The sequence below is a fragment of the Antechinus flavipes genome, chromosome 1, assembly GCF_016432865.1.
Source record: "Antechinus flavipes isolate AdamAnt ecotype Samford, QLD, Australia chromosome 1, AdamAnt_v2, whole genome shotgun sequence".
Lineage (NCBI taxonomy): Eukaryota > Metazoa > Chordata > Mammalia > Dasyuromorphia > Dasyuridae > Antechinus > Antechinus flavipes.
Genome location: NC_067398.1, coordinates 452272935 through 452300795, shown reverse-complemented (window position 1 = coordinate 452300795; position 27861 = coordinate 452272935). Strand labels below are relative to the sequence as shown.

The following is a 27861-nucleotide window of genomic DNA, read 5'->3' as shown; positions in this document are numbered from 1 at the left end:
TCATGTAGTAAATATTCTGAATTTAGGAGTATAAACTTCAATTTTACCCATTAAATTTCAGTTTATTAGATTCAGCTCATCATTCTAGACTATTTACATCCTTTTGAATACTGATTCTGTCTTCCAACAAATTAGCTAGCCCTTTTGGGTTTCTGTTATTTGCGAATTTGACAAGCATACCATCTATGCCTCCATTCAAATCACTGAGGAAATTTTTTTGAATATCATAGTATTAAGAAGAAATCTATATGGCTCTCCACTACAGAAGGTCCTTGCACAAAGGGCTGGTTGGCCCATTTCTTTTCTAAATACCACACTTCATCTGCACACTTATATACACATACTTTCCTGTCAAATAACATCTGTTTAGTCTTTAGCCCAAAGTGAATGCTATTTAGATGCTATTATTCATTGATTCCAAAATTGGTTCCATTTTGTGTGTAGGTCAAAGTAGAAAAAGCAGCTAACATTTTCTTGAACAAAGAAAGGGTTTTATTGCTTCTCAGGCCATTAGCTATCTCAGTGATAAAGTTTGTCTCCTGATGTTATGTGTTACATAAGAGAGAAAAGGCTTTTACATTGGGGAAGGGGGAGCTAGATGGATAGAGCACCAGACCTGTAGCCAGGAGAACCTGAGTTCAAATCTGTCTTCAAACACTTAACAGTATTTATTTAACTAGCTGTGTGACTCTGGGCAAATCACTTAACCCTAATTGCCTCAGGAAAAAAAAAAAGTTTTTACCGGGAAAATAGATATTTGTGTGTGTGTGTGTGTGTGTGTGTGTGTGTGTGTGTAGATAGATAATCAGATAGATAGATAGATAGATAGATGGATAGGTAGAGTTAGGTGACATTAATTCTTTTGGCTTCTGATTTTTCAGTAGGTAGTCCTTCATATTTCTTGAGTTGGCATTGGTTTAGCTAAAAAATTTCTAACTGTAAAAACAGTTCCATAGCTTCTTCTCCCATTATAGAGAGGAGGGAAATCTGTTGGAAATCTGAGGTTTTGAGATTCAAATTCCACCCCCTTGGCATCAGTTCTCCATGTCATTTCTTGACAAGTTCTGAAAAGACTATTGAATTCTGTTCTGGGCTTTTCTGCAGTCTTTGGCTGAGGGTTATGTAAAGTGTTTGAAGGGGCATAATAGTAAAGATACAGATCCATGCTTTTCTCCTTTACTGCTTCTCCCCACAACCAATACATATAAATGTACATTAAAAAATTGTTTCTTAATTCTCCAGTTGGGATGCTATGCATATTGCAGAATCATTTTATTTCACACTAGGAACCACATCTGGATTTGTTAAAACTTAAATTAGTGGAGTTTCCCCGCTACATAACTTGGAGGAGAGCTCCAGTTTGATTAAAAAATAATTTTGTTATTATAGTGGAGTTGATTTTTGTTAAAGGATTCATTTTTAATTAAAGAAAACATTTTGATTTTCTCAAAAAGCTAATATGGCCTATGATTAATAATCCTGAGAACAATAACATTTTGCTAATGTTTTGGAGAGGGGTTCTTTGGTGCTTGGCTAGTCTATTGTTGGAAGGTAATCTTCAAAGGACTGCTAGCTTTTGAATCTGCTCCATATCAAAAATTCTAGCTTTAATTATCAGATTAGGCTGCATTTTTCCTTTGTGACTAAGTAGGAGAAAGGCTGAAATGTGCTTATTACTCTGCAAAATATCTCAGATGACAGGATATGAAATGTTTAATTTTGTGCTAGAAATGAGGGCTGATCAAATTATAGGCTCATTCAAACCAGGGAAAGAATTAATGAATCCGGAGAAAGAATCATTAACCCACAAATGGGTTTTAAGGTGTCTGGTTGTCTGTGTCCACCAACCCTGGATTCTTTTGTATCTTTTAGGATCCTTGCAAGTGATGAATAAAACAAGAAAAATCATGGAGCGTGGAGGAGCCACTTTTATTAATGCCTTTGTCACCACCCCTATGTGTTGCCCCTCTCGGTCCTCTATGCTCACTGGGAAGTATGTCCACAACCACAATGTGTACACCAACAATGAAAACTGTTCCTCCCCTTCCTGGCAGGCAATGCACGAACCACGCACATTTGCTGTGTACCTCAACAACACCGGATACAGAACAGGTGAGTGACAGTGGCCTTTGAAACTTAGTGAATAATGGAAATTGTTTAATTTTTCATGAGCTATTTTCTGTTTTCCTGATCCCTTTAGTTGTTAATTCTCTCTATCTCCTAAAATGTCATTATTTTGTCTGTAATTTCTATTTACCCACACATTTATGTGTGGTATTTCCCTACCCCCTAGTGTAAGCTTCTTGAGGAATGGAACCATTTAAATTTTTCTTTCTATTTCTATAAACTAGTATAATAAAACTAGTAAAGAGTACATATGGGTCATAAATTAAATATTGTGGAATTGCTTTGAATTGAATTTAAGAATGTATCCCAAAACAATTGTAAAATAATCCTCTTTCTTCTTATAACACCTTCCCTCTTAATTGTATATTAGTATAAAAGAATATCCTAGAAAGGTATCTTTTATGGATCTTTCCCCATGAGATTCTGGACCATATAATCTGTCAGCATTTAATATGTTATATTTATGGGCAATGATGTTGATTATAATGATGCTTAGAGTTGTCATTGACAGTTATTGTTAGATATATGTTCACAATGGAAATGAATCCCAAGAACATTAATAAAGTGATTATGATTTCCATAACAGGACAGAAGAGAAGGTTATCCCTAGGGTCTTATCCTAAGTGTGTTTAGTCATATTAGTAATTTTAAATTTATGACACCTTTTATCTAAGGACTTAAATGCAATTTGCAAATCCATCAAACATCCCTGAGGAATTAGTAGATAGCAAGCTTTCTTTTCACATTTTATAGCTGAAGAGGAAACTTTCAAAATGGGTGACCTATTCAATGACACAGTCAAAATCAGATCCTTAACAACTTAGCACTGCCTCGAGGCACCAAATTTTATATCTCTTGATGGAAAGCATATAGTTAAAGTTGTCCTTTTAAATGTATAACAAGCTTGTAATATGGCCTTTGGTAGCACAGAGTCCCTAGATAAGAACCTTACAATTCTGACCTCTTCCCAGGAAACCTAGAATCATTGTCTATAATTTGAATTCCCACCCTCCAATGGCTACCATAGAAATCAGAACCAGAGATATTTGTGAAATAACCTTTGCTAAGACAGGATATATTCCACCAAGATAAATGAACTAGTTTCTGGTTTGAAAGTTGAGATCCACTAGGGAAAATCTGCACCTCAACTCACATGAAAATCCTAGAATAAGAAGGTTCAAGGAATGAACAAATAGGGACATAAGCTGGTAGATGACATGTATAAGAGAATAGTTGGGGTAGGAAAGAGTGGAGTTGAGAGTATTCTAATTGTAGTAGGAGTAGAATAGGGGAAATTCAGAAGTGTAGCTGGAAAGGATATGTACAATCACATTTCATATGTTGGCTAGTCCTTTTGAAAGGTTACTTTATGCCAGCTTTTTTCCTTTAGTTGCATGCCCATAACCACTTTTCAGACATGCAGAAACAGACATTGCCTTTGACGTATATAGACTCTTCCCTTACATATCTTATATCTTAGTGATAAATTTTGGCCTGCTACTTGGGCCTTTTGACTTGAAGATTAAATAAAATAGGACTCTCTTTTTAGAAGCTTTGAGAATTCATTGAGGGCAAATTGTAAGGCCTCTCCCCTTGTCTAGAACACATGCCCATGATTTCCACTTTTTTAAACGTTCAAAGTTTAATTTGGGTACCATCTTAGCAAGTTTTCCTTTTTTTCTTTTAAAGTTGCATTACATTTATAGTTTGTTAAGTCAAGTCAAAAAGCATTTATTAAGCATCTACTGTATTGTAGGCATTATGCTAAGTGCTGACATTACAAATAAAGGCAAAAACTATTCCTGTTCTCAGGAACATGTATACCTAAGCAAGGAGAAAACATGCAAACAACTATCTACAAATTATGTACAAGATAAATTAAAGATAATCTTTAAGGAAAAGATATTAAAATTATAGAGACAGGGAAAGATCTTTTGCAGAAGCTAAGATTTAAAGAAATCCAGAGAAGCCAAAAGATGACAATGAAGAGGGAAAGAGTTTTAAAAGGGAAATGTATTATATGAAAACATTCCTAATTTCTCTTAATTGAAAGTGAATTCTTCTCAAATTTTGCTAGAGTGCTTTGTTAGTCTCTCACTTTTCCTACAATCAACTAATCAATCAATAGTATTCTTTAAGTTGTGTGCTTAGGTATATGTCAAGCAATAGAAATGAAAAGAGAAAAGTAAAACTGTCATTGCCCTTAGGGAGCTCACAGTCTAACAGAAGAGATCACACAAATATAGAATATTTACACAATAAATACAATTTGGTTTGGAGAGGGAAGGCACTAATAGCTATAGGGAATGTGCATCTCATAGATGCAGTTTGGTCATTTGGACAGAGTGGCAGAGTGGATATAACACTGGATCTGTACTAAAGAAGACTTGAGTTGGAATTCTGCCTCAGACAGTTGGGTATTCTCGAGCAAGTCATCTAATCTCTTTTAACTTCAGCTGTCTCATCTGTAGAATTGTGGTAATGATAGCTCCTATCTCACAGGGTTATTGTGAGGATGAAACATGGCAGGTTATGTAAAGTACTTTGTGAACCTTAAAGGACCATATGAATGTTACTGTTAGAAGATATTGACATAAGTTTTGAAGGAAGTTGGGAATTTTCTAAAGGATTCAAAAGGAGTATTCCAGACAGAAGGGGCAGCCAATATTAAAGCACAGAATATGAAGACTCTGGATGAGGATTAACAAGCAAGTTAGGATGTCTAAATTATTGAGGGTAGAAAGAGGAGTAATATGTAAAGATATTAGAAAAATAGAAATAAGTCAGATTGTTAAGAGCTTTAAATAAGCCATTGGTTTTTTTTATTATTTATATCTGATTTTAGGGATGATAGGAGGCTCCTAAAACATTCTAAGCTGTATTATACTTACTTATACACATATCCATGTCCTGGTAGACTGCAATCCCCTTGAGATCAGAGATTGTGCCATTTTTCATCTTTGTAATTCTGTTGCCTTGAACATAGTAGGTGCTGTTTGAAAAATAAAAATCTAGCAAATAAACTAGGACTGAAACAAAGAATAGTTTGAACGACTGGATTTTGTTAAATGACAATTAGAAGAATTCAGTGCTTTTGCCCAAATACACAGATTTGGAGTAAGATAGATTCAAGAAAACCTGCTCCTTCTCATAGCATCTTTTAGAGAGTCATGCATTTGGTCCTACTTTAAAGTACTTTGCTTAAATGAGATAAGTGAAAAAGTCTTATTTATTAATAAATAAGAGTGGAATTAAAATGTAAAAACCCTAAAATGGCAACAATTTAGATATACTTTGTCAAAATCCATTTTCACTGAAAAAAATGTTAAACCATTCCAGAATATTAGAAAATAATGAATTATTTGAAAGAATAATATTTATCCATCAGAAACCCACTTGAAAATATACAAATCAATCAATCTGAATGATGAGCATCTTAGGAAATTAAAAGACTTAATGGCCATGTATTGAACCAGGACAGTTATTTATTTCTGAGAAACCTGAGATAAGAAAAAGTCATTGTTGGAGAGATTTATTTTTAAAAAGAATGTATTATTTGGCAAAATGTAGTTAAAATTAAGTATGTTGCCCAAATGAAGAGAATCATAATATATACAAGAAGGCATAAGGAAAGATTAAAATTGAATGAGAACAAAGACTAAGTGACAAATTATTAAATTGGATCCTTTGGGAAAAGACAGAGGAATTTGAGAAAATCAATTGAATTAATACAATAATCTATCTGTCACTGTATAAGATGATATTATTGAGTCAAGATCTGTGGTTGGTTTAATAATACCAGGAATGTTTGCAAATTGTTCTTGTTTAACAAAAAATTTTAAGGGCTTAGATTTTTCAGTGAAAGGGAGAAAAAAAACATTAATGGGTCTAACTTTATGAGAAAATAGTTTGGAGTACTTTTGTACAAGAGAATTTTATCTTGCTGTAAGGGAAATCAAGATATCTCACTTCCTATCCTGGCCTTGTCCTTAGCAGAAATAAGTAGAATTAAAGATCTAAAGGCATCTTAGAACCAATCTATTCCAAATACATTACTTAGCTTATAAAAACCAGAGATTCATTGAAATCAAGTGATTTAACTAAAGTCTCACATCTAGTTCATAAGAAATTATTCTAATACCATAATACTTAAATCATCTCTCCTCTGCATTTGTAACACCCCACCCATTATCTTGCATTTGCTTTTTAAAGGGAATCATGTAATAGCATACCAGAAGAAACAAGGATATAGAAGAGTGAAAAGTAATGTATTAAGGAAATTTTCAGAAAATAAATTAGGGTGAATTTCCAATACCAACTAGACCATTTCTAAAACATACCTAAAAAGGTTGGCTGTATAGATATGAAAATGAAATTCATCTTCAGGGAAATTTTACACACTCAATATATCTGCAGAAAAATAAGTGGAAACCCAGATTTAAGAGATCAGCCAAGGAAACTGTAATGTCAAAAAAAAAATTCCAAGTGGTTATTACAAATTAGTCCACAGTGTCCTATTTCAAGAAAAGCTAAAATGATTTTACTCTAAATATATTCTAGTGCAGTATAACAATGTATAGCACTAAAAATCTCTCTCCATAAATGTTTGGTGAGACTATATCCGTAATACCCTGTTTATTATTTTAAAATGTTTCATTAGTGCAAATAGAATAGAAATAGAAAAGCTACAAGTTCAGAGGTAAAGTTCAAAGATCACTAAGTGGCTTAAAGAATAATTTATGTGGGATGAGCAAAAAAAGAGTAAGATTTTTGTAATTAAGGATGTTAAAGTAGAATTGGCTAAAAAGGCTAAGGTATCTAAATGAGGAAAAATAGTAAGGAAAAAAAGGAATTATTTTATAATACAGCTAAAGTAATGGGATAGAATTAACCAAAAGAAAATGTCAGCTAAATGTAAAAGAATCCCCTTGCATTAAGATCTGTTAGATAGTTAAATCATCATTTCAAGAGAATGAACTGTCTTCCCCAGAGATATGTTTCAATGAATTTGTATTAAGAAGAATAGAAAGCACCTCAGAGAATTGTTGTAAAGTCCCTTTTTAGTGTGGTGGCAATGTTGCTTAGATGATATAACAGGATAGGTCTTTGATAGCTGCTTCTGTACTTGGCCTAAAATTGCTGCCTGCATCTCAAAATTAAACTGCATTTGGTATGAAATACAAAAACATCTTGGGCAGCATCTTATGAAAGGAAAGAGCATATCTATTGGGTCTGGGAAAGATAATGGAGAGAGGAGCTTTGGTCTTTATATAAAAGATCACCTTCAGCAATTTGGGAATTAAGTCCTGAATGATAGCTAATTTAAGAACATATCTTAATAGGAGGATACCATCATATATATCAAGTGTTTTATTTATCCTTTTCCATTACCTTCATTTGACATCATTTATCTTAAAATTAGAGTCAAGATTTGATACAAACAATACATGAAAATATGGATTATGGTAATTTAGATTAATCAGTTTGACTATCAAAGAAATATAATTTCATCACTATGAAAACTACTTGCATCATACAGATCCTAGATTACATCCTGTCTATAATTTTTAGTTGTAGCAACTATCTATTAACACAATTCAACCTAATAATTGGCCTAATTCAACCAACAATTTAGCAAACATTTATTAAGTACATTAATGTATTAATTTAAAAAATATTTATTAAGCCTCCATTCTGCTTTAGGCATTGTTGTTAACAATGCTAAAAATGAAACAGGAGATTACATTCCATTCAGGGAATACAGCATGAATTTAAAGAAGTAAATACAATGATACACAAAGTAATTTCCTGAGGAAGACCATGTTAATGACTTAACTGAGGACATAAGGAAAAGCCTTGCAAGACTGGGATTCTATGAAGTGGAGTTGACTGCCAAATAAATATTCCACCTCTCAGGCAAAGGTATTTTCCAAATAGAGGACTTAGCAAAAGCTGGGAGCTGTCCACAGCTGAAACTTATTCAGACCAAGAAGGATAGCTGGCACAATTTGTCAAGTCTTAAAAGGACATCAGTATGCACCTTTTTGAGTGAATCAAATTGCCTTCAAACACTTTCATCCTTTTGGCAATTCTGGAGCATTTGATTTCCTCTTTCATTCATACATATTGCTCTTCCTGGATTTTCAAGACATTTCTCTCATTTGTTTTACTTACTACCTGACTACATGTCCCATTATAGGATCATCAACAAACCTATTTCTTATTCATGGTTGTATCCCAAGGCTCTGCCTTAGACCCATTTATCTTCTACGTTTCTTGGGTATCTTTTATGAACCATTGGCTTTACTATTATCTCCATGAAGACTACTGTTATATATATATGTTTATCAAGCTCCTATTTCTTTCCTGAATTTCAGTACTGAATTTCACATCATCAAATCAAATCTCAATATGTCTGTGGAAGAACCCATCTTTCCTTCAAAGTTCTTTCCTTTTTGTACCTCACTTAATTATGTTGGGAGCATCACCATCCTTCCAGTCACCTATCTTCAAAACTCAGAATTTACCTTGCCTTTTTTCCCTCTCATCCATCCCTCATATATAATCAGTCTCCAAGTCTTGTGAATTTTAACATTCTACTAACATAGTAACTACTCAAATTCATGACCTCATAATGTTTTATCCAAAATATTGTAGTGATTCCATAATAAGTTTCCTCATTCAAGTATCTTTCCTCTCTAAATCATCTTCCACACAACTGCCAAGTTGATATTCCAAAAATGTCAGTCTAATCTTGTAACTCTAACTCTTTTCAAGAAACTCCAGTAGCCAGCTGCTTCCAGGATAAAATACCAATTCTTCTGTATGACTTTGGAAGTCCTTTACAATCTGGTTCCAGTCTTTCTCAAATTATGACATATTACTACTCTTTATGCACTCTATATTCCAGCCAAACTCATCTATTTACTATTCTTTCTATACAGTTTCCTCTTCTATCTCTTTGCTTTTGCATAGACTGTCCTGCATATCCAGCATACACTCCTCACTCATCTCTACTTCATAGAATCTGTAGCTTATTTCAATACTGTCACACAACTAGTAAGTATCTGAGGCTGCATTTGAACTCAGGTCTTCCTGACTCTAGGTCTGGTATTCTATTCACTGTGCCACCTACCTGTCTCAGTGCTAGATGCACCAAGCATCTAAGCTAAGAATTTAGATGACTTTCCTAGGTTTATCTGGACACTATGTGCCAGTGGCAGGACTTGAACTCATTTCTTCCTGACTCAGAATCTGTCCTCTCCATGATACTTTCATTATCCAATTTATCTTACTTTCTTATAAGCCTGGTTTATCTTTCTTTCTTGTCACTTTACTCATAACTGTTCATACTATTTCCTGCCCTCCCCATGTCAGAAATCCTATCCATATTTCAGTCTCAAATGCCCCCTCTTTCATGAATCCTTTCCTGATCTCCTCCTCCAAACTATGTGTCATTTATCCGTCCTTTGAACCCCAATAGCATTTTGTAGATACCTTCTGGCCCCATTTTTTGTCTTATAGAACAGGTATTTATTTACATGTCTAATATTCCTCCTCATACACAAACTTATGACACTAAAATTAAGGGAAGACACTATGTTTTATTCATCCCACCATAACTCATGCATGGTAAGTGCTTAATATGTGTTGAATGGATGAAGTAGAGAGGAAAAGAATGAGTGAAACTTTAAGGTCTGTGTCATAAAGTGGTTCGCTAAAGTCCAAGTTTCTCTCTGAGTGTAATTGCTATAGATTTCTTCAACTTAAGTGGCACCTCTTAAATTAGTTCTAGTAGAATTGTTGCTGCATTAAAATAGTAGGAGCTCAGTTAGGGAGTTGTGAGCTTTATTATGCAGATATGATGCCTAGCATTGGGTACTTCTTTCATTTTCCAATAGCAAAATGTCTGTTGCACTCAGTTTTTCAAAGTAATAAACTTCTATAATTGTAATATTATTTTGCTCTGTCATGTTAACATAAATTCTATTATTTCTTGCCATTTCTTAATAAAATTATAATTTCATATTAGTTTGCCTTTGTGTGACTGGTAATTCCATGTGAAAAATTAACATTCCACTCCCAACTTCCCTACATTACAGCTTTCTTTGGAAAATACCTCAATGAATATAATGGGAGCTACATCCCTCCTGGGTGGCGAGAGTGGCTTGGATTAATCAAGAATTCTCGTTTCTATAATTACACTGTTTGTCGCAATGGCATCAAAGAGAAGCATGGATTTGATTATGCCAAGGTAATTTCCAGAACCTTTGACACAACATCAATTAACTCATTCTTAAGTTGGGGGGATTGGGAAGAAGCATTTTCAAAGAGCTTGCCCCACCTATATTGCATTTTTTCTTATAGTAAAAATTAGTGATTTTAAGATTATTTTGGAATATAGGTAGGGAAATGTTACAAGGAACACTAATTTTCCAAGTATTTATGATGAGGAGAAATAAACTTTTGATAAAAGTATATGGAAAAGTACTGACATTTAATTTTTCCTTGTTTATTCATTTTTAAAAGCAGCTTATTTGAACTTTTTTTCATTATAAAAGAATTTTGTCTATGAAGTTTGAATTTTCCAGTTAATAAAAGGAGTAATAATAAATTTAATTTAATAAATAATAAATTTAATAAATTAAAAATGAGGTTAATAAAAGAAAATAACACTTTACATGTAGAACATTTTTAAGCTTAACAAAACTCATCACCTTCATTACCCCATTTGATCTGCACTAAAATCCTAGATAATAGAAGTATTATTATTCCCATTTCGAAGATAAGAAAATTGGGGCTCAGAGAGGTTATCTAACTTGTCTATTGTCTTATAGCTTGCTAGTGACAGAATGGAGACAGAGGTGTAAAACAATCAAAGACTGGAAATCTGCCCTTCCTATATTCATTCTTCACCATAATTGGCTTGTATTGTACAGAAGGACCTATGCTTTGCAAATATTTCACAGTGTTCACTACTTGGAATCAATTCTGGGATTTCCAAGGTGACAGAAAAGGATATATTTTATGACTCACCAATGACTATAAATATGTTTAAATTTAGATATTTGAATACAAAAGTTGATCTGCAATTTTGCAATTGCAAAGTGAAAAAGTCACAGATGAAGATCAAGGGGAAAAATACTTGAACCTGATCTGCAAAATTATAATTGGATTGAACTATATTTGTCATTAAAGCCTCTTTCCTCTCTGAGTCATAACCATTTTCTTCCTCACTAGGCTTATTTGTTTTGTTTTGTTTTGTTTTGTTTTGTTTTGTTTTGTTTTGTTTTGTTTTTTTGGTTAAAAATGTGCCATATCTACCATTTAGAGCTAGAAGAGAACTGGTAGGTCATATGGTCTACTCCTCTTTTAAGAAATGAACACAAAAGGGTTAAGGAACTTGCCCAAAGTCATTCAGAGTCAGAGCAAAGATTTGTGTGCATATATTCTCACCAAATCCACCCTTTCCAATTTATCATATTGTGTTCCCAAATATCAAAAATAAGCTTAATTTCCCAAATGAATAACTCTCTAGAGAAAATAAAAATGCACTAGAATAGGAAGGTCTGGTCTACTTGATTTATTTCATGCTAATTGCCATATAATTGACCTATTTGAATGTAGATAAATTTATGTTACATTTTATCTTTTACAATTTTTTAAGCTTCCAAAAACAATATGAACTGAATGCTCACTTCTTTTTATAGATTTATAGAATTTTAGAGCTGGAAAGAACCTTAGAGATTACATAGTTCAAGCTCCTCATTTTACATTCCTGAGGAAACTGAGACCACAGAGAGGGAAGTGCCTTCCCAAGGTGGCACATCTAACTACTGACACAATTAGGGCTCAAATAGGGCTGGAACTAAGTCCATTAATTTATACTCTTGTATTTATTATCTATGGGAGTGTTTTTCATGTTCACTGCTTAAGTTATTAACCTTTACCTCCCTGTTGTTCTGAGGAGTACAAGGTAATCACCATTTTCCAAAAAAATATTAAATTAGCATCTCTTTCTCATTATTAAGGCAGATTAAATGTCAAAGACTACTGTGTCAAATAAGATTGTTCCATGTTGAGAGAAGAATGGCAGAAAGCGAGGAAGGGTGCAGCTGGTTGGCCTGTGCCAGTGCTGACATATAACTCATGCTGCCCCTTTAGGCACTGCTTTTGCAGCTGTTTAGAACTTTGAATCCACAACATGTGATAAATCATGCCTGGAAGCATTTGAAATTGTGAACATTGTCCGTATTTTTTTTCAATGAAGCTGATACTAGAGCCCTCCAGATCAGCCATGTTGACCTAGGGGAGGCAGGTAGTTTAATTTAAGTTTCCATCTTTTCTTCTTTCTCTTTTTGATTTCATTTCTTCCTTCTTCCTTATAGCATTTCATTAGCCACCCTGACTCTGGGTTGAGCCATTTTATTAACAAGTTGCAGCTCTGTTCCTGGCATCTGTCCTTCTTTAACTGGGCAATTAAAAGGACAGGATCAGTAGGAATCAGCCACATCCAAATTCATATAGAGGTTTCAATATAAATCCATTGATGAAAAAAATCAGTGTTTTCCCTGGGCACTTGTATTTTGGCAGCCATTTTGGAAAAGTGATTATTGTGTTAGTCCCAGAGATGTAAGATTAATTTAAAGGCAGGAAAGCTATTTCTTTGGAGGAGGGGGATTAGGGAGAGGTTGTGTAAATGAAAATTAGGACTGGATGTGGGTGGTTTCCTGCACTTGGAACAATTAATTACTTGTCAAATTATTACATCAACGAAACCTAAGAATGAAATATGTATCCGGTGTTTCATAGCTAGAAACATGTGTGTTGCCAATTCTGATAACTATCTTAAGTAAACACAACCTTTTTTTCCTGATATCTAAGTTGTATGTCTCCATAGGGGATAAAAATTATTTTATTTATATTGTATAAGCATACATAAGTAAGGGTGTATACTCATTCACACATGTATGTCCTTATCTAGCAATTTTCCACATAATTTACCCAAATGGCAAGTGTTTGTTATGGGAGAGCAACTACTTCCCCAGGAGGCTGAATTGTGTTTCTTATTTTAGACTGTAATTCATTAACAGAATTTCTTCTGAAAGTCAGGAGGAGAATGTGATGTGCTTGATGTCACCTCTTTTGTAATTTTTGTTTTGTATCAAATGTATGTTTCAGGACTACTTCACAGACTTAATCACTAACGAGAGCATTAATTACTTCAAAATGTCTAAGAGAATGTATCCCCATAGGCCCATAATGATGGTTATCAGCCATGCTGCACCCCATGGCCCTGAGGATTCAGCACCACAGTTCTCAGACCTCTATCCAAATGCTTCTCAGCACATGTAAGTAAAATAAAATCTGGATTCCAACAAAATGGGACATTTTCAATTATTCACCTCTTCCCAATCCCTACCTTCTTCAAGTTCCTTTCTGTGCTGCAGGTTAATGTGGTGGGAATGTGGGGTTTAACCATGGGAGAAAGAATGAACTAGGCTAAATAAATAACCCCTAGTAACCGGGAGCAGAATTAAAGGGCCATATATAGCTCTGGAATTTTGATGACTAGTTCCAATATCCCAGGCTAGCTACATGTTAAGGATGAGAAAGCTCACTAAGTTCCTAAGATGTTTCATGGGCTATTAAGAATTCATTTCTATATTCTTGTTCTGAGAGATATGAAACAAAATCGAGGTAGCTATGTTCTTCCCAATAGCAGACTTTAACTTGATATGATTAAGTGAATGTGAATTTGTTTTAGGTAAATATTTTGGTTGAAGCTGTTCAACATGAATTTGTTTCTCTTAAAGTTTTTTGGGGGAGGGGCAATATTAGAAAAGGGAACATGGTTTTAAAATAAGAAGATATTACAATAACATCACCCACATAAAATTTTAAGATTTGCAAAATACTTTCCTCACAACAATTCTGAGAGATAGGTAGTGTAAGGATCATGAGATCATAACAAGAAGGGACTGCTAAATGATCTGTTTAAGGTCATATAGTAGTAAGCTTAAGAGGTTGAGTCCTTTAATTATATATAGAGCGAGTGTACTTTCCATTTCATGATGGTTGTTCAATTACTTCAGTCTTGCCAGACCCTTTATGACCACATTTGGAGTTTTCCTGGCAAAGATACTGGAAGGATTTGCCATTTCATTCATTCTCCTCAGATGAAGGAACTGAGGTAAACAAGGTTAAATGACTTGTTCAGGATCACACTACTAGTAGGTGTCTGAGGTCAGACTTGAACTCGTAAAGATGAGTTCGGAATCAGGATCTTTCTAATTCCAAGCCTGTTGCCCTATGTAATGCATCACCTAGCTGCCTTTACTGCTTTGTTCTGTTTCTGTCTTCCAGTTGAGGAATAGGCTAAGATACTTGGCCAATTAACTGAGAGTAAGGATCATTTCATTATTTGTAAACCTAGCATACCATAGATCCTGCCCCATAGTTTCTGATTAATAGATTCTTGTTGATTGATTGCCTGTTTAACTAGTGAAAATGAACCCACACCTGTATACTATACTTGCATTTTTAACATGTTGCCTCCCTTTTTTATAGGAGGTGGGAGTGGTTGTAAAATGTACCAGAGTTGTATTACTCAAATATCTTTCTTCTGCCCTTAGGTGAAGAGTCTAATCCAAATCTAATTTTACCGACTAGTTGATCAAAAGGTGTGGCTTTTTTGGAAGCACAGACATTTCTATGCTAATATTATCTGGCAAATTTTCTTTCTGGTGGTTGTAAGTAACATATGATCTTTAATCTCGTCCCAATTTTTTGCTGGCAGCCCTTATACTTTGGGGTGAGAATATAGACTAGGGATATGTCCCACATAGTTTGTAACCAATATGAGATACTTGGGAGATGAATGTTGTATTCCTTAGAATTATAATTAGTACAGAGCATAAGGAGCTTTTGTCCCCAAATGATGTTAAGAGTAGGGAAGCATTATTTTTTCCCACAGTATCATTATTGTTTCTCACCTCATAGTCCTCTGCTGACCCATATTGCCAGAGGGTATGACCACTTCCAATTTATCAATCCCAGATTCTGAGATTTCCCATTAGCTTTAACCAAGAGGAAAAAAACCTTGCTATGACTCTGGCCTTCAGAGTCCACAGTCTATTGACTAATGAAAAAGCTCTTTCTTGGATGTGTGCCCTGATTTCCATTTGATACCCCAGATAGGAGTATCTTAAACAAAACAGTAATTTCTATTGGCCTTTTGGTTTGTCAGTCTTTGTATCTCTTTATTATTTTGTGTTCTTTTGATGATTATTAGATGATTACTTAGTCATTAATGTTTTAAGTTAAAAGGGGAGGTAGAAGCAGGGCACAGCTATACTGTTTGGAATAAAGTTTAGAGAGTAACGCTGCCTTTTCTCAGGGACTGCCTTTTGTGTATTTTTGTTCACATTATATTTTAGCTTGAGTAACCTGCATTAAGTGTGTGAGTTTTAGTGTTTTATGATTCCTTTGCTTATCTGAAGACATTGCATTCCTTTATCATTTGCTTGTTTGTCACATTATGCATTAGGAATTTCATTATGAAAGTGTTTAAATAACTCTTTCCTTTTAATTGAGTGATGCATTACCTTCACCACAGGAGCTCTCTAGTCAAAGAAACCCTGTGGAGAAGCCTTTTATACAGCAAACAATCCTTTTGGAATGTGAGGAATTGCCCATTCATTTTGGATTTTTACATATCCAGGTTTCTTAAAATGGGACACACCTCTATTTAATACAGTTCTTAGAGGATAATCTTTACTAAAAGATCTATTAACTCAAATATTACATTGATTTTCATCTTGTTAACACTAAAAAAAAAAAAAAAAAGATAAACCTGCTAATAGCAATGTTCCCAAGTCCTCCCCAATGTCTCATTATGGTGTGGAGATGACTGAGTTCTTAAAAGTTATGAGCAGCAGATCATAAGGTCTGACTGGAAAAGTCTTCAGGTGCACACTAGACTGACAAATGGCACAGGATTTTACCTGATGACCAGGCCAACTCACTTTGAGGAGAGGGGGGAAGATGAGGAGGAAGTTATTACAAGCAAATTAGTTGCCAGATGAGTTGTTTTTTTTTTCAGCCAAGGGGAAATGATGAAAACCATCTACTAAGCCCTGGGTGTGAGGATATTCAGATCTATATTAGTGGAGGAAATTTGTAAAGTCAGCAAGCATATAACCACTTATTAAGGCATCTGACATTGTGCTAAATGCTAGGAATACAAAAGAAAGACAAAAAATGGTCCCCGATCTCATGGAGCTCAAAGTCTAACATGAGAGAAAACATGCAATCACATGCATACATATATATGTATGTAGATACATATATCTGCACAAGTAATATGTATATTATATATTGTGTATATATACCCAAACGTGTGGAGAAATACATGTTTCTGTATTTGTATTTATCAGGAAACAACTGGCAAAAATTATGGACAAATAACATGAATAACACTCCAACATATGTCCATAATATATTTATGTTTCTATCTCAATGTATATATTTGTATATGTATGTATATACATATATTTACATATGTAGGAGAGACAACATGCAAACAACTGTGTAAACAAAATAGATAAATATATATTTGTATGTATGTACATACTCTAATGTGTTTGTATGTGTGCTTTGTTTAGTCTTAATTGTTTGAATGATGTCTCTCCCATTCAACTGTGAGCACTTTGATAACAATGAGTTTGTTTTTGCCTTTCTTTGTATCCTTCACACTTAGTACAGTATAGGATATACAGTAGATGCTTAATAAATGCTTTTTGATTTTAGGTATTCCCTCCAATAAAGTAAATCTGAACTCCTCTGTGATCAAATAGGTACCCTTCACGATTTTCAGTAACTGAAAAAATTCATCATCTGGCAACTGACTTTTTGGTAATGTTCCTCTCTGAAGTGAGCTAGCTTAGCAACAGCTAAGGTATCCATTATTCAATTATTTACCAGTCTGGCCCTTATTTATAAATATATAATGTAGGTATGTATGTATTTGTATATGTGTATCAGTGAATGATATCAAATCAGATTTTAGAAGAAAAATAATAATCATGAAATATGTATGTTTGTGTCACAGTAATATTAACTTAGAAATGGTCCTGTTTTCTCAAATGATTTTAAATTTTTTAAAAAATTACTTCCAAACCCTTTAATATTTTGTCAAGAAAAAATAATTTTTCAAGAGCCCACTTTTGCACTCATTCCCCTATTTTGGCAAGTATACAATAAGGATTCACCAATTCAGTGAACCCAAAGGGAGCTGCCAACTCTTTTATCAATATTTGTTCAACTTCAGGCAATCAACATCCAGTGTGCCAAAGAGTTACATGGCAAATATCTGTTTTGATTAAAGTGAAATAAATTGTTTTGAGAGTACTCTAAGATCATTGAAAATTTCTTGAGCTGCTAAGAAATTAGATTCTATTTAGATTTTTAATTAATAATGTAAAGACATTTTAAACAGACAATACCAGATTCCACTTACACCTTTCTAGAGTATCATTATTTTTTCTTGTTCATTGAAGAAATCCTTAAATCTTCTGCAGGAAAATTTTAGGGGCTTTTTAGACCCTTAAAGATATGATTGCTGAAATTTCTCTGTGTGTAATTTATTGCTTTTAATTGAACTTGTCAATTAATTAAATACCAAAATGATTCCAGCAAGTGGGATCTACTATGAGAGAGAGCTGCATTATAAGTCTGCCCAGAATGGTCTCATTCATTAATTGTAGGAATGGACAAAGGGAGGGTAGACCAGTGAATCCCTAATAGTTTGATTTAGCCTTATAAATTGCACAAAGAAAGAATTTGGATCCATATTGTAAATTGTTAAAGGTTGGTCTATGGTGTTTATATTTTATTCTGCAGAATCCAGGTAATTACTGATGGTTTTTGAGCAGGGAAATGACATGGTCAGATGGCATAAATTGGGAAGACTCTTTGGAATCCAATTGATTGATTTTGAGTGGAGAAGTTATATATTAGTTGGGTTTCTAGGCCACTCTATAAACTCCTACAGACTATACATTAAATTATGCATCAAAGCAGCATTACCCAATACAGGCTAAAGTATTATATCACATCTGGCTATAGATTTTGCTGTAGGACCCCATTCTAAGGCTCTTCAGCATTTCCTGTTTCTTCCTACCTATGTTATTCTCCTCCTAACTATGAGCCTGGGCTTTCATTATTGCCTTGGAAGGATATACTTACTGTTTATGCAACCAGACATTGAATTTATCTCAGTTTTCCTAACCGTAAAAAGGAAAGACTGAATATAAAATCCCTAACATCTCTTTTGTCTCTGATCCTACATATTATGACTATATAAGACAAATGAATGAGAATGAATATGATAGAGATTGAAAAGGAATGACTGAAAGGTTTTGTTATTTAATGCAATAAATAAATGTAACTTGAAGTAGTGGTTAAGCATATTTAAGTATATTGACAAATTTTCATTTTCAAATAATCCTTTGAGATAAAAATATCTAATTTTTGATACATATTGAACTTGACCAAATTTGATGGAATCTGCTCTGCTCATGTGTTTTCTTGTCAATTCAAGAGCTTCTCTGGCCCCTCTCTCCCCTTTTAATTCTGCATATACAAAAAAAAAAAAAAAATGTAAGCACATCTCTACTGAATTTCCAGTCTCTGAATTGTTTAGAAGCATTTTCTTGACTTAAAATTCAGTTTCACAATATGAAAATAACATTTATTGTGTACCTGCTATGTGCACTGGGAATACAAAAGTGACAAATAATAATCATTGTATATAGAGAGCTTATAGTCTACTATAGGGCCTAAAGTAGATAAAATTCAAGTTCGTTGAGGACAGGGAATTTAATTTACCGTATCTATAGGCTATAATCTCACTTTTTCATCTGGACTCCTAGCACCTAGGACAAAGCCTGGCCCAAAGTAGATGTTAGTTAATTCTTGTTGAATGAAAGCGCATGTGGAGCACCACAACATAGTTCAAAAATTTCCATCTTCAGATCTGAGTCCTGAGTTCAAATGCCAGCTCTAATTCTTCCTAGTTATCTGTCTCAGCAAGACACTTATCAGAGCCCAAGTTCTTCCTTTGGAAAACAGGGATAATAATATTTAGATTTCATACTTCCAAGAATTATTGGGAGGAAAGTAGCTTGTGTACCACATGTATAGCAAGTGTTATGTTACATCATAAAATGTGATAGAGGAAAATAGAGGTCTAAAGTACTATAGGAAAAGTTGAGGAGGGAAGAGATGGCTTGTAAACAGGGAAATCAGGAAAATTCATTGGGGAGGGGGGTGCACACCTAATCTGGATCTCAAAGAAAAAAAAGTAATTCAAGTGGCAAAGGAGCTACACTCTTAACATAGATGATCACCTGCAAGAATGCACAGAAGAAAAAGGTGGATCAGCAAATCCCTAGTAATCTAGCTTGGGTATAAAATAAAGTAAATGAAGGGATAATTAAATGTTGGGTTAAGAAATTTATATTTTATCCTATACATGGAATCACTGGTGACTGAGGAAGACTGATTTGCACAAACAACAACAACAAAAACAAAAAAACATTATGGTCAGATGCCATATATTAGGAAGATTCTTCAGAGTCTGAAGGGGCTAGGGAAGACACAAATTGTGATGTTTAGAGATAGAGAAGTCTTCGATCTAAAACCCCTCATTTAAATATGATGAGACTGAGCCCTAAAGAGGTAAAATGACTTACCTAGGGCACAGGCGGTAAGTAGTAGATTAAGAACTGGAACCCAGGACCACTAATTTCAAACCTGACATTTCTCTTCTGTATTATGCTATCTGAATCGAGAGGACTTGAACACAGGAGAAGTCAACTAAGCAGTGCTTCCAAAATTGATCTTGTAAAGTCATAGTCATTAAGTTGATTCTTGTAGAGACCTCAAATGCCCCATCAAACTTCGCATCTACTAATAGCAATCAGGAATGGGAGAGTGGTCAAAGCAATGAGTTTTGTTCAGTCCCCACCTCTGATCCTTGTCCAAGTCATTTAATACCTTGTCCAAGTCAATTTAATTCTCTATATGTAAACTGTGAGGACTGGACAAAATCACTTCTTCGCATCCTTCCAGATTTATATTTAAGGTCCTGAAGGAGAGCATCTTCATAACACCAGCATATACATATTACTGCAACAAGAAGATTTTTTTTCCTACCTTCATTCATTATGGGTACAAACTACTAACTAGAGATATTTTAAAGTAGAGTTCACTATATAATTTCATTCACTGCATCTATAGGCTACAGTCTGTTTCTCTTTGGGAGGAAAATGAGATGGCAAAATGGACCAGTGTAACAGAGATAGAATGCAAAAAAACACAGCTGCTACATTCTAGTCAATATGAAGTTTAGACAGAATAAGCATCAATCCAGTTTATGCTATAATCCCAGGTGCAGAATCTGAGGACTTTGAGTTTGTATAAATATAGGAAACTTCAGGATGTGGAGAAAATTTGAATTAGTGTAAATGTTTAATCCGGCTCCATTTGCTGCTTAGCCTTAGGCTTTTTAAGGAACTCACACTTGGCTGGTAGTTCTGTCTCCCTGTCTGTCTCAGCAGTCCAGAATTCCTGGCATCTTTGTTGTTGAAGTTTCCCGTGCTCCCCCAAAGGAAAGGGCCAGAGAGGGTCAGAGTGAGTTTGTTGTTCCAGTGAGTGACTGCTCAGGTTCAGAGTTCAGTCAGCATACAAAAGAAGTGAGACAAATTGAAGACAAAATGCCAATAGTGGTGTGTGAAGCTACTGAATAGCTGGTTTCTGCAGCAAAAACCCAAATAGCACTTTCAAGCAAAGGGATGGAAGAAGTTAAGTGTCTCACAGAAATATCTGGAAGACCCTAATAAAACAGAGCAAGAAGCTATTGAATCCACGTATTGGGGACTAGAGAGATGTAATATGAATAATTTCCCCTCAGGTTTTTCTTCCTTGGTGGCCAAGCACCATTTGGATCCCTTTTATCTAGCCTTAGGTTATAGCCATCTGACCTTCTTGCAATGTAGCCATTATATCAGATTTCTTTAGGGTTTTCCCCCAACAAAGGAAGGAAACCAGTTCAATATCAGCTTGTTGGCTTTACAAACTGAGATTAGAGGTTATGCCTACAGATTAAGAATTAGAAGAGATTATCAGTCACATATGACAGGAGGACTGTTTAACAAAGCAGTTCAATGGCACATGGCTTCCTATATAGTGTAGAATTTCAGCAATAGGAGAAACCCTCCGTCAGTTGCTGCTGGCTCAAAGAATTTTGCCATCCCATCTGCATAAAGTCCCTTGCTAAATCCTAGACTCAGTTATTCTGATTGGAACAACTGAATTGGTGGAAAATTGTCTCCCATCTCCACAGTCATGTCCCTCTCTCTAATCTGAGTTTTGAACTCTTGTCTCTTAAGAGCAGTTCTATAATTGAATTCTATCTGTTTACTTCAATTCAAATCAACAAGCCTTTATTGAAGACATATTTATTATATGAAATGTACCTGCTGTTAAGTAGAATAAGAAAATGGAAGATAATTTAATTTCTAGACCACTCTGTATATGCTCCTTCATGAGAAATTTCCTCTCAAATTTTATTTTGATTTGATTTGATCCTTCCTTCCTATTCCATTCCTTCCTTTTTAAACCAGCTATTATAAATTTAATATGAGAGAGCAATACAGGCAATTAAATTTACATAGGAACTATTTGCATTTAAATAAATGATTTTTCAAGGCATGAGATATGACAGCAAATTTTCAGATATTCCTGTACATCTCCAAGAGATTTCTTTATCCATTCATTGCCTTTCACTTTTCCTTTTTAACATCATAGTGGGTAGTTTTTTCAGATACTTTTTTTCTTCATATCATTTAATAAAAATTATTCCAGATTTCTTTTACTTCTCCCATATTGTCCATTCTAATTGTGTTGTAATGGGTTTATGAAGCACAGTTTATTTAACAATTCCCCTATTATTAAACATATAAGTTGCTTCAGGTATTTGGCAATGACAAATAATGCCATCATCAAAATCTTTGAAAAAGATCATTCCTTTTTTTGTTTTCTATTACACTTCCAGGGTATATTTTTATTAGTGGGATTATCAGATCAAAGCTTACTATTATTGTTTTTGTAATTTTACTGTGTAATTCTATACTGTTCTAAAAAACAATTCTACTAGTTTGCAATTTCACCAAAAAGAATGTATACCTATTTCTCCATGACATAGCCAGCATTACATTTTATATATCTTAACTGCAAATAGTTTTTGTTACCAAGTTGGATATGAAGTGTCACCTCAAAATTGTTTTAATTTACATCTTTTTATTTATTAAGAAAGTTGTCTTCGTTTTTTCCATCATCTCACATGTTTACACAACTTTAACTGAAGAAAAACATAAGACTTCATAATACCAATACTTCTCCTCTAAAATACAAGAATCATCTTAAATTGGTGTGGCTTTAAAAGCATAGTGTAGGGACAGCTACATGGTACAGTGGATAGAGTTCAGGGCTTGGAATCAAGAGGAACTGATTTCAAATCTGGCCTTAGACACTTACTACTTTATAGCTGTGGGTTGCTGGACACACCATTTAACCCCAATTGCCTTATAATTTAAAAAAAAAAAACAGTATGTTAGAGAAAGTTCATCCATAAAATAGGAAACTAATATAGTATAAGGAACAAAGTTTTTTTTAAATACATTCTTCCTCCCATAGAAATAATACTGAACAATGTTTTCATTTTTATAAGAATTTGTTTTAGATATAGAGGCAGTGGGGCATGGTGAGTAAAGAAAAAGCCTTCCTGCCAAGAAGCGCTGGGTTCAAATTCTGCCTCTGATGCATAGTGACTCATATGATCTTGGACAAGTCATTTAACATCTCAGATCTCTGGATATCTCTCTAAGACTATCAGTGGTAGATTCCATCCTATATTGACAGAGTTTCCTCAAGGCGAAATGTTCTAAAATAAATAATTATCCTATCCCAATCTTATGATATATCATTACAATTCCTCCAAAAATACAAGAATGAAAATGCTTTTGAGAATAATAAATGTTTATTGATCGTTAAGTTAGTTAAACTGAAATTTTCCATGTAAACAATATATATTAAGGTAATCCCATCAACTATTATTTTATGACAGTATCATTTTTTAAAATACATCCTGTCATTATTAAACTCATGGAATTAGGAGTGAAAGGAGCATTAATGATAATCTAGTCTGAGCTTATCTTTCTCCAGATGAAGAAACTGAGTCCCAAAGAAGTTGTCTAAATAAAATAGGAAAATAAGAGATCAAGGAATAAATTCCCAACATTTTTTCTATGCTACTTCAATTTCAGGCACAAGACTAGTTAAAATATGAGTGAGTGTGTGTGTAATCTTTTAGCTGATAATTGCAAGCTAATTTAGGAAATTTGTAGGAAAACATATTTTACATGCTTTTTCCCTATATCTAAACTTGATGAGTGCTATGTGACTATATTTTAGTTGGAGAAGGAAAAAATATTCTCAGTGAAATCAGTTCAGTGTTAGTGAAAACTCACATAGAAGACAATTTTTATCCCTGTTGAGTATCACTGTCTCATTCTATGACCTGAGAAATGACTTTTTCAAATAACGTTGATATTACCATGATCCTGAAACTGTTACGGCTTATTGTTCATTGAGGCTGAACAAATGGTTAAAAATAATTTCCAAATATAAAATGCTAGAAAAACATTGAATATTAATATAATGATAACAAAGTGTGTGGGTTGGTTAAAAAAAAAAAAAACTACAAATTCCTAGCGACACTTGGTATGGTTTTAATATAGAACTTAAAAGGGCAGCTAATGGGTGCAGTGGATAGAGCACCAGCCCTGAAGTCAGGAGGACCTGAGTTCAAATTTGATCTCAGGCACTTAACACTTCTTGGCTGTGTGATCCTGAGCAAGTCACTTAACCCCAATTGCCTCAGCTGAAATATATATATAAAGTGTGTGTGTGTGTGTGTGTGTGTGTCTGTGTGTCTGTGTGTCTGTGTGTCTGTGTGTCTGTGTTATATACTGTAAACCAAGATTCTGTTGAAACTATCACTTAGGTGGAATTGATTACTCTCCATGGGTCTCTGCCTGCCAAGATAAAAGGTCTCATTATTAGGTCTATAGGCATCGCTCCCATCCAACACTAGATGACCAGGTGTCTTATAGAGGATTCTTATCCTATTATGTGTTGGATTGGGCTGCTGAGATGTCTGTCAGCTCCGATTCTCTAATGATTGAATCTGTGATTTTTAAATACCTCAAGGCATGTCAGCAAAATAAAACATATTAAAAAGAAAATATTATTTTCAAAGAAAATTAGATACATAGAAAAGGATAAACTAAAGGACTTAAGTGATTTTACCATTCGAGTCAATAAGCATTTATTAAGTACCTACTATGTGCCAGGAACTGTGTTTGTTGTTTTTCTTTTATATCACTCATGTTTAATTCTTTATAACCCCATTTAGGGTCTTCTTGGCAAAGATACTGGCGTGATTTACCATTGCCTTCTCCAGCTCATTTTACAGATGAGGAAATTGAGACAAACAGGGTGAAGTGACCTGCCCAGTGTCACAAGGCTAATAAGTGTCTGAGTTGGATTTGAACTCATGAAGATGAGTCTTCTAAATTCCAAATTACAACTTTTTACGCTGTACCATCTAGTTATTCCAAGAGCTGTGCTAAGCACTGGTAATACAAAAGAGCCAAAAAGACACTTCCTGCCCTCAAGGAACTCACAATCTAATGATGCAGTGAACTGGGTAATAAATCCAGAAACTCAGTGCTGAAAAAAGAAAAATGGAATACATTGGAAAAATCATTAAACTATACTTTCTTTTAGAAGAAATGCAGTTCAGCTACCTTATACTTAGTAAATATACCTTATCTGGAGAGATAACAGAAGTTATTACCAGAATAGAAACTATATGAATAATATGCTTCAGGGAGATTTTTTAAAACTAAACCCACTTGAGTTCCAAAAATCAAAATTGGGCCCCATTCCACCCTTTTGTTGTTGCTACTGGTTTTGGAAAAAGTAAAAAGCCAGTTCTGTTGTCTACCTACCCTATCTCCAACAAATTCTATAAGAGCCATAGATGTGTTAAACATACTGTGGGAGTACAAGACTCCCCAGTATTGCCTGAACCAGCTTAAAATGTAATTGGGAAATATTTAACAAAATAAATAAAAACACAATAAAACATAAATAATATTACATTTTGAAACTAAGTCAATATGCAGCTCACAGGGATCTTGACATATGGATTAGTGATCCATCTCTATATGAGTCTGACACCACTGTCTTTGACAATCTGGTTTGATTTAATACTTAGAACAAATATTTATTTAGTGGTTGGTAGGAAATTTTCAAATGGAACCCAAAGTAGTTATATTCAAGTTTAATGTAGATGAGAGTAAATTTTAGGACTTGTATGAGAGGGAAGATAGCATGTAGATAGAACCCTAGGTCTAACATCAGAAACCATGAATTCAAATCTAACTTCTGTTATTAGGAGCAAAGAAATAATTATATGTCTATGCCATTTCTAGCCTTGGAAACCAGATAAAATGGTCATTCTGAAATCTCCTCAAGAAGGACAGGAAAGTTTAGTTTATTCTCGATTCTAGAGAGTCTCTTCCAAAAATTACCAGAGATATTTTAGAGATGCCTGAGTAACTTCTCCAAATTATAACTCAGGTCAGGAGTAAATCCTTTAGCATGATTGATGCATATAACAGATTACATTTGCCAGCCTTAGTCACAAACCATTTAAATAATAGCATATGCCCTAAGGTCAGTAGGCGAATGGGAAGATCAAATGCTTTATCCCTGAGGACATAAGAGTAAAGGGTATTAAAATCATAAAATAGGGATGGAGAAAGAAGATTAAAAGGAAATCTTGCCACCACCACCCCATTCTTTAAAAAAAAAATGACATAAATTTGGATGCCTTTAATATTTTGGAAATTATCCCTATTTACCTATATGGCAGCCACTAGTTACCATGATATAGATTTGATTTTCGAACAATAAGGCAATTGACTACCCCCTAGTGGGTGCATAGTCCTCAGAGAAAAGACTGACATTGTTATCTGATTCTCAACAGATTCTAACTTGACCAAAATAGAGGATGCTTGAGATAGAAAGAATAGAAAAGTGAGAACACTTCCCCCCTTTTTTTTCTCTTAGCTTCAGAGAAGTAATAACAAGGAGGTGATACATATAACCATATTAAATGTTAATAAAGAAGGACTGATGGTGACTCATACAGAGGATTACCTCAGAATTAGCTACCAGAGCTTCATTGGAAATAGGTCCAACTCTCCGTCTTTGGGTGATAGGGAAGAAGGACCAATGACCTGAGAGATTTCTGGTTTCTTTCACTTTCACATAAATGTGGATTTTTCATAGCCTATGTCACTTAAGTGGTTTTTTTTTAAATGTATCTTTTCCTTTAGCCTTTAATAATATAGTTGTTTATCTGATACTTACATGCCTTAGGGAATTGCAAACAAGAATTTTGTTTAGTCTAAAAAAAGAAAATATCAGTTAAAGCCAGAGGGCAGGAGGCCATGTGTTAAAATACTATCTTAGAGGCTACATTTTTGATGATCTACAAGGATGAAAGTTTATAAATTTTTAAATGACTAGTCAACCTGTCTAAGATCTCTAAAGAAAACCGATGGTTCATGAGATTAGTCTTCTGTCTTTTTCCAGAAAAATAAAGCTGCATTCTCCTTTACTGACTTTTCTACCTTATGCTTCAGATTCCTCTGTAAGAATTCTTCTTTGGAGAACAAAGTCATACTATAAAAGGGAAGGGAAAGGAAAAGAGAGAAAAGGAGAGAAGAGAAAAGAGAAGAGGAGAGAAAAGGAAAGGAGAGGAGAGGAGAGGGTTGAGGAAGGGAGGGAAGAAAAAAGGAAAGAAAAGAAATGATTTTGGCAATATACCTTGTATTTTTATGAATTCCCACATAAAATTAAATGAAACATAATCTGTTCCCAAATATGGGATCCCAATTTACAAAAATGAAGCTCACAGAGCAGCTAGGCAGCACAGTGGATATAGAACATGGACCCTGGAGTCAGAAAGATCAGAATTCAAAATTGACCTCTGACTCTCAATAGTTGTATGACCCAGGGCTAGTCACTTAATCCTGATTGTCTCTAAAATTAAAAAAAATTTTTTAAATGAAGCTCACAATAATCTTACCTATTTTACCAAATGAGACTGAATAATGCAAAACACATTAGTATATTTGGTGTCAATATCATTAACCCATTATGAGTTCACAGTTGATTCCTACTATAAAATTTTAATCATGTGAAACTGGTTTTGTGATTTTAAAAAATTAACCAATTAATTTTTAATTTAAAGTTTTTTGCCATTAAATAAGTAAGAGAATATTTGAATATTAAAAATAAACATGGTAAAGTTATTCTGGTACAGCAACACCCTTTTTAAAATTATGGATCAGTAAACAATTTGAAAACCTGTTAACAGTGAAAGAGATTTCTCATTTTTCTAATTACAAAACATCCCAAGGAATGCATCGTAACCCCCTTTCCAGGAGAAGGAACATTTTATGTTCTTACATACCCAACCTGAGAATAGTAGGATCATAGGAATTAGCTCACCAAGAGACCACAGAGGTCAGT

The 27861-nt window shown here is 34.2% G+C and overlaps 1 protein-coding gene across 2 annotated transcripts in view; it reads left to right on the top strand.

The window, feature by feature from the left end:
- The window catches only part of SULF1 (sulfatase 1), a 205112-nt gene that overhangs the window by 123562 nt on the left and 53689 nt on the right, over positions 1-27861 (top strand). For both annotated transcript variants that reach the window (XM_051970069.1, XM_051970068.1), the window contains exons 5-7: positions 1873-2112; positions 10230-10381; positions 13309-13478. In XM_051970069.1, coding sequence (XP_051826029.1) covers positions 1873-2112; positions 10230-10381; positions 13309-13478 — 562 coding nt within the window. The remainder of the gene's footprint in view (positions 1-1872; positions 2113-10229; positions 10382-13308; positions 13479-27861) is intronic.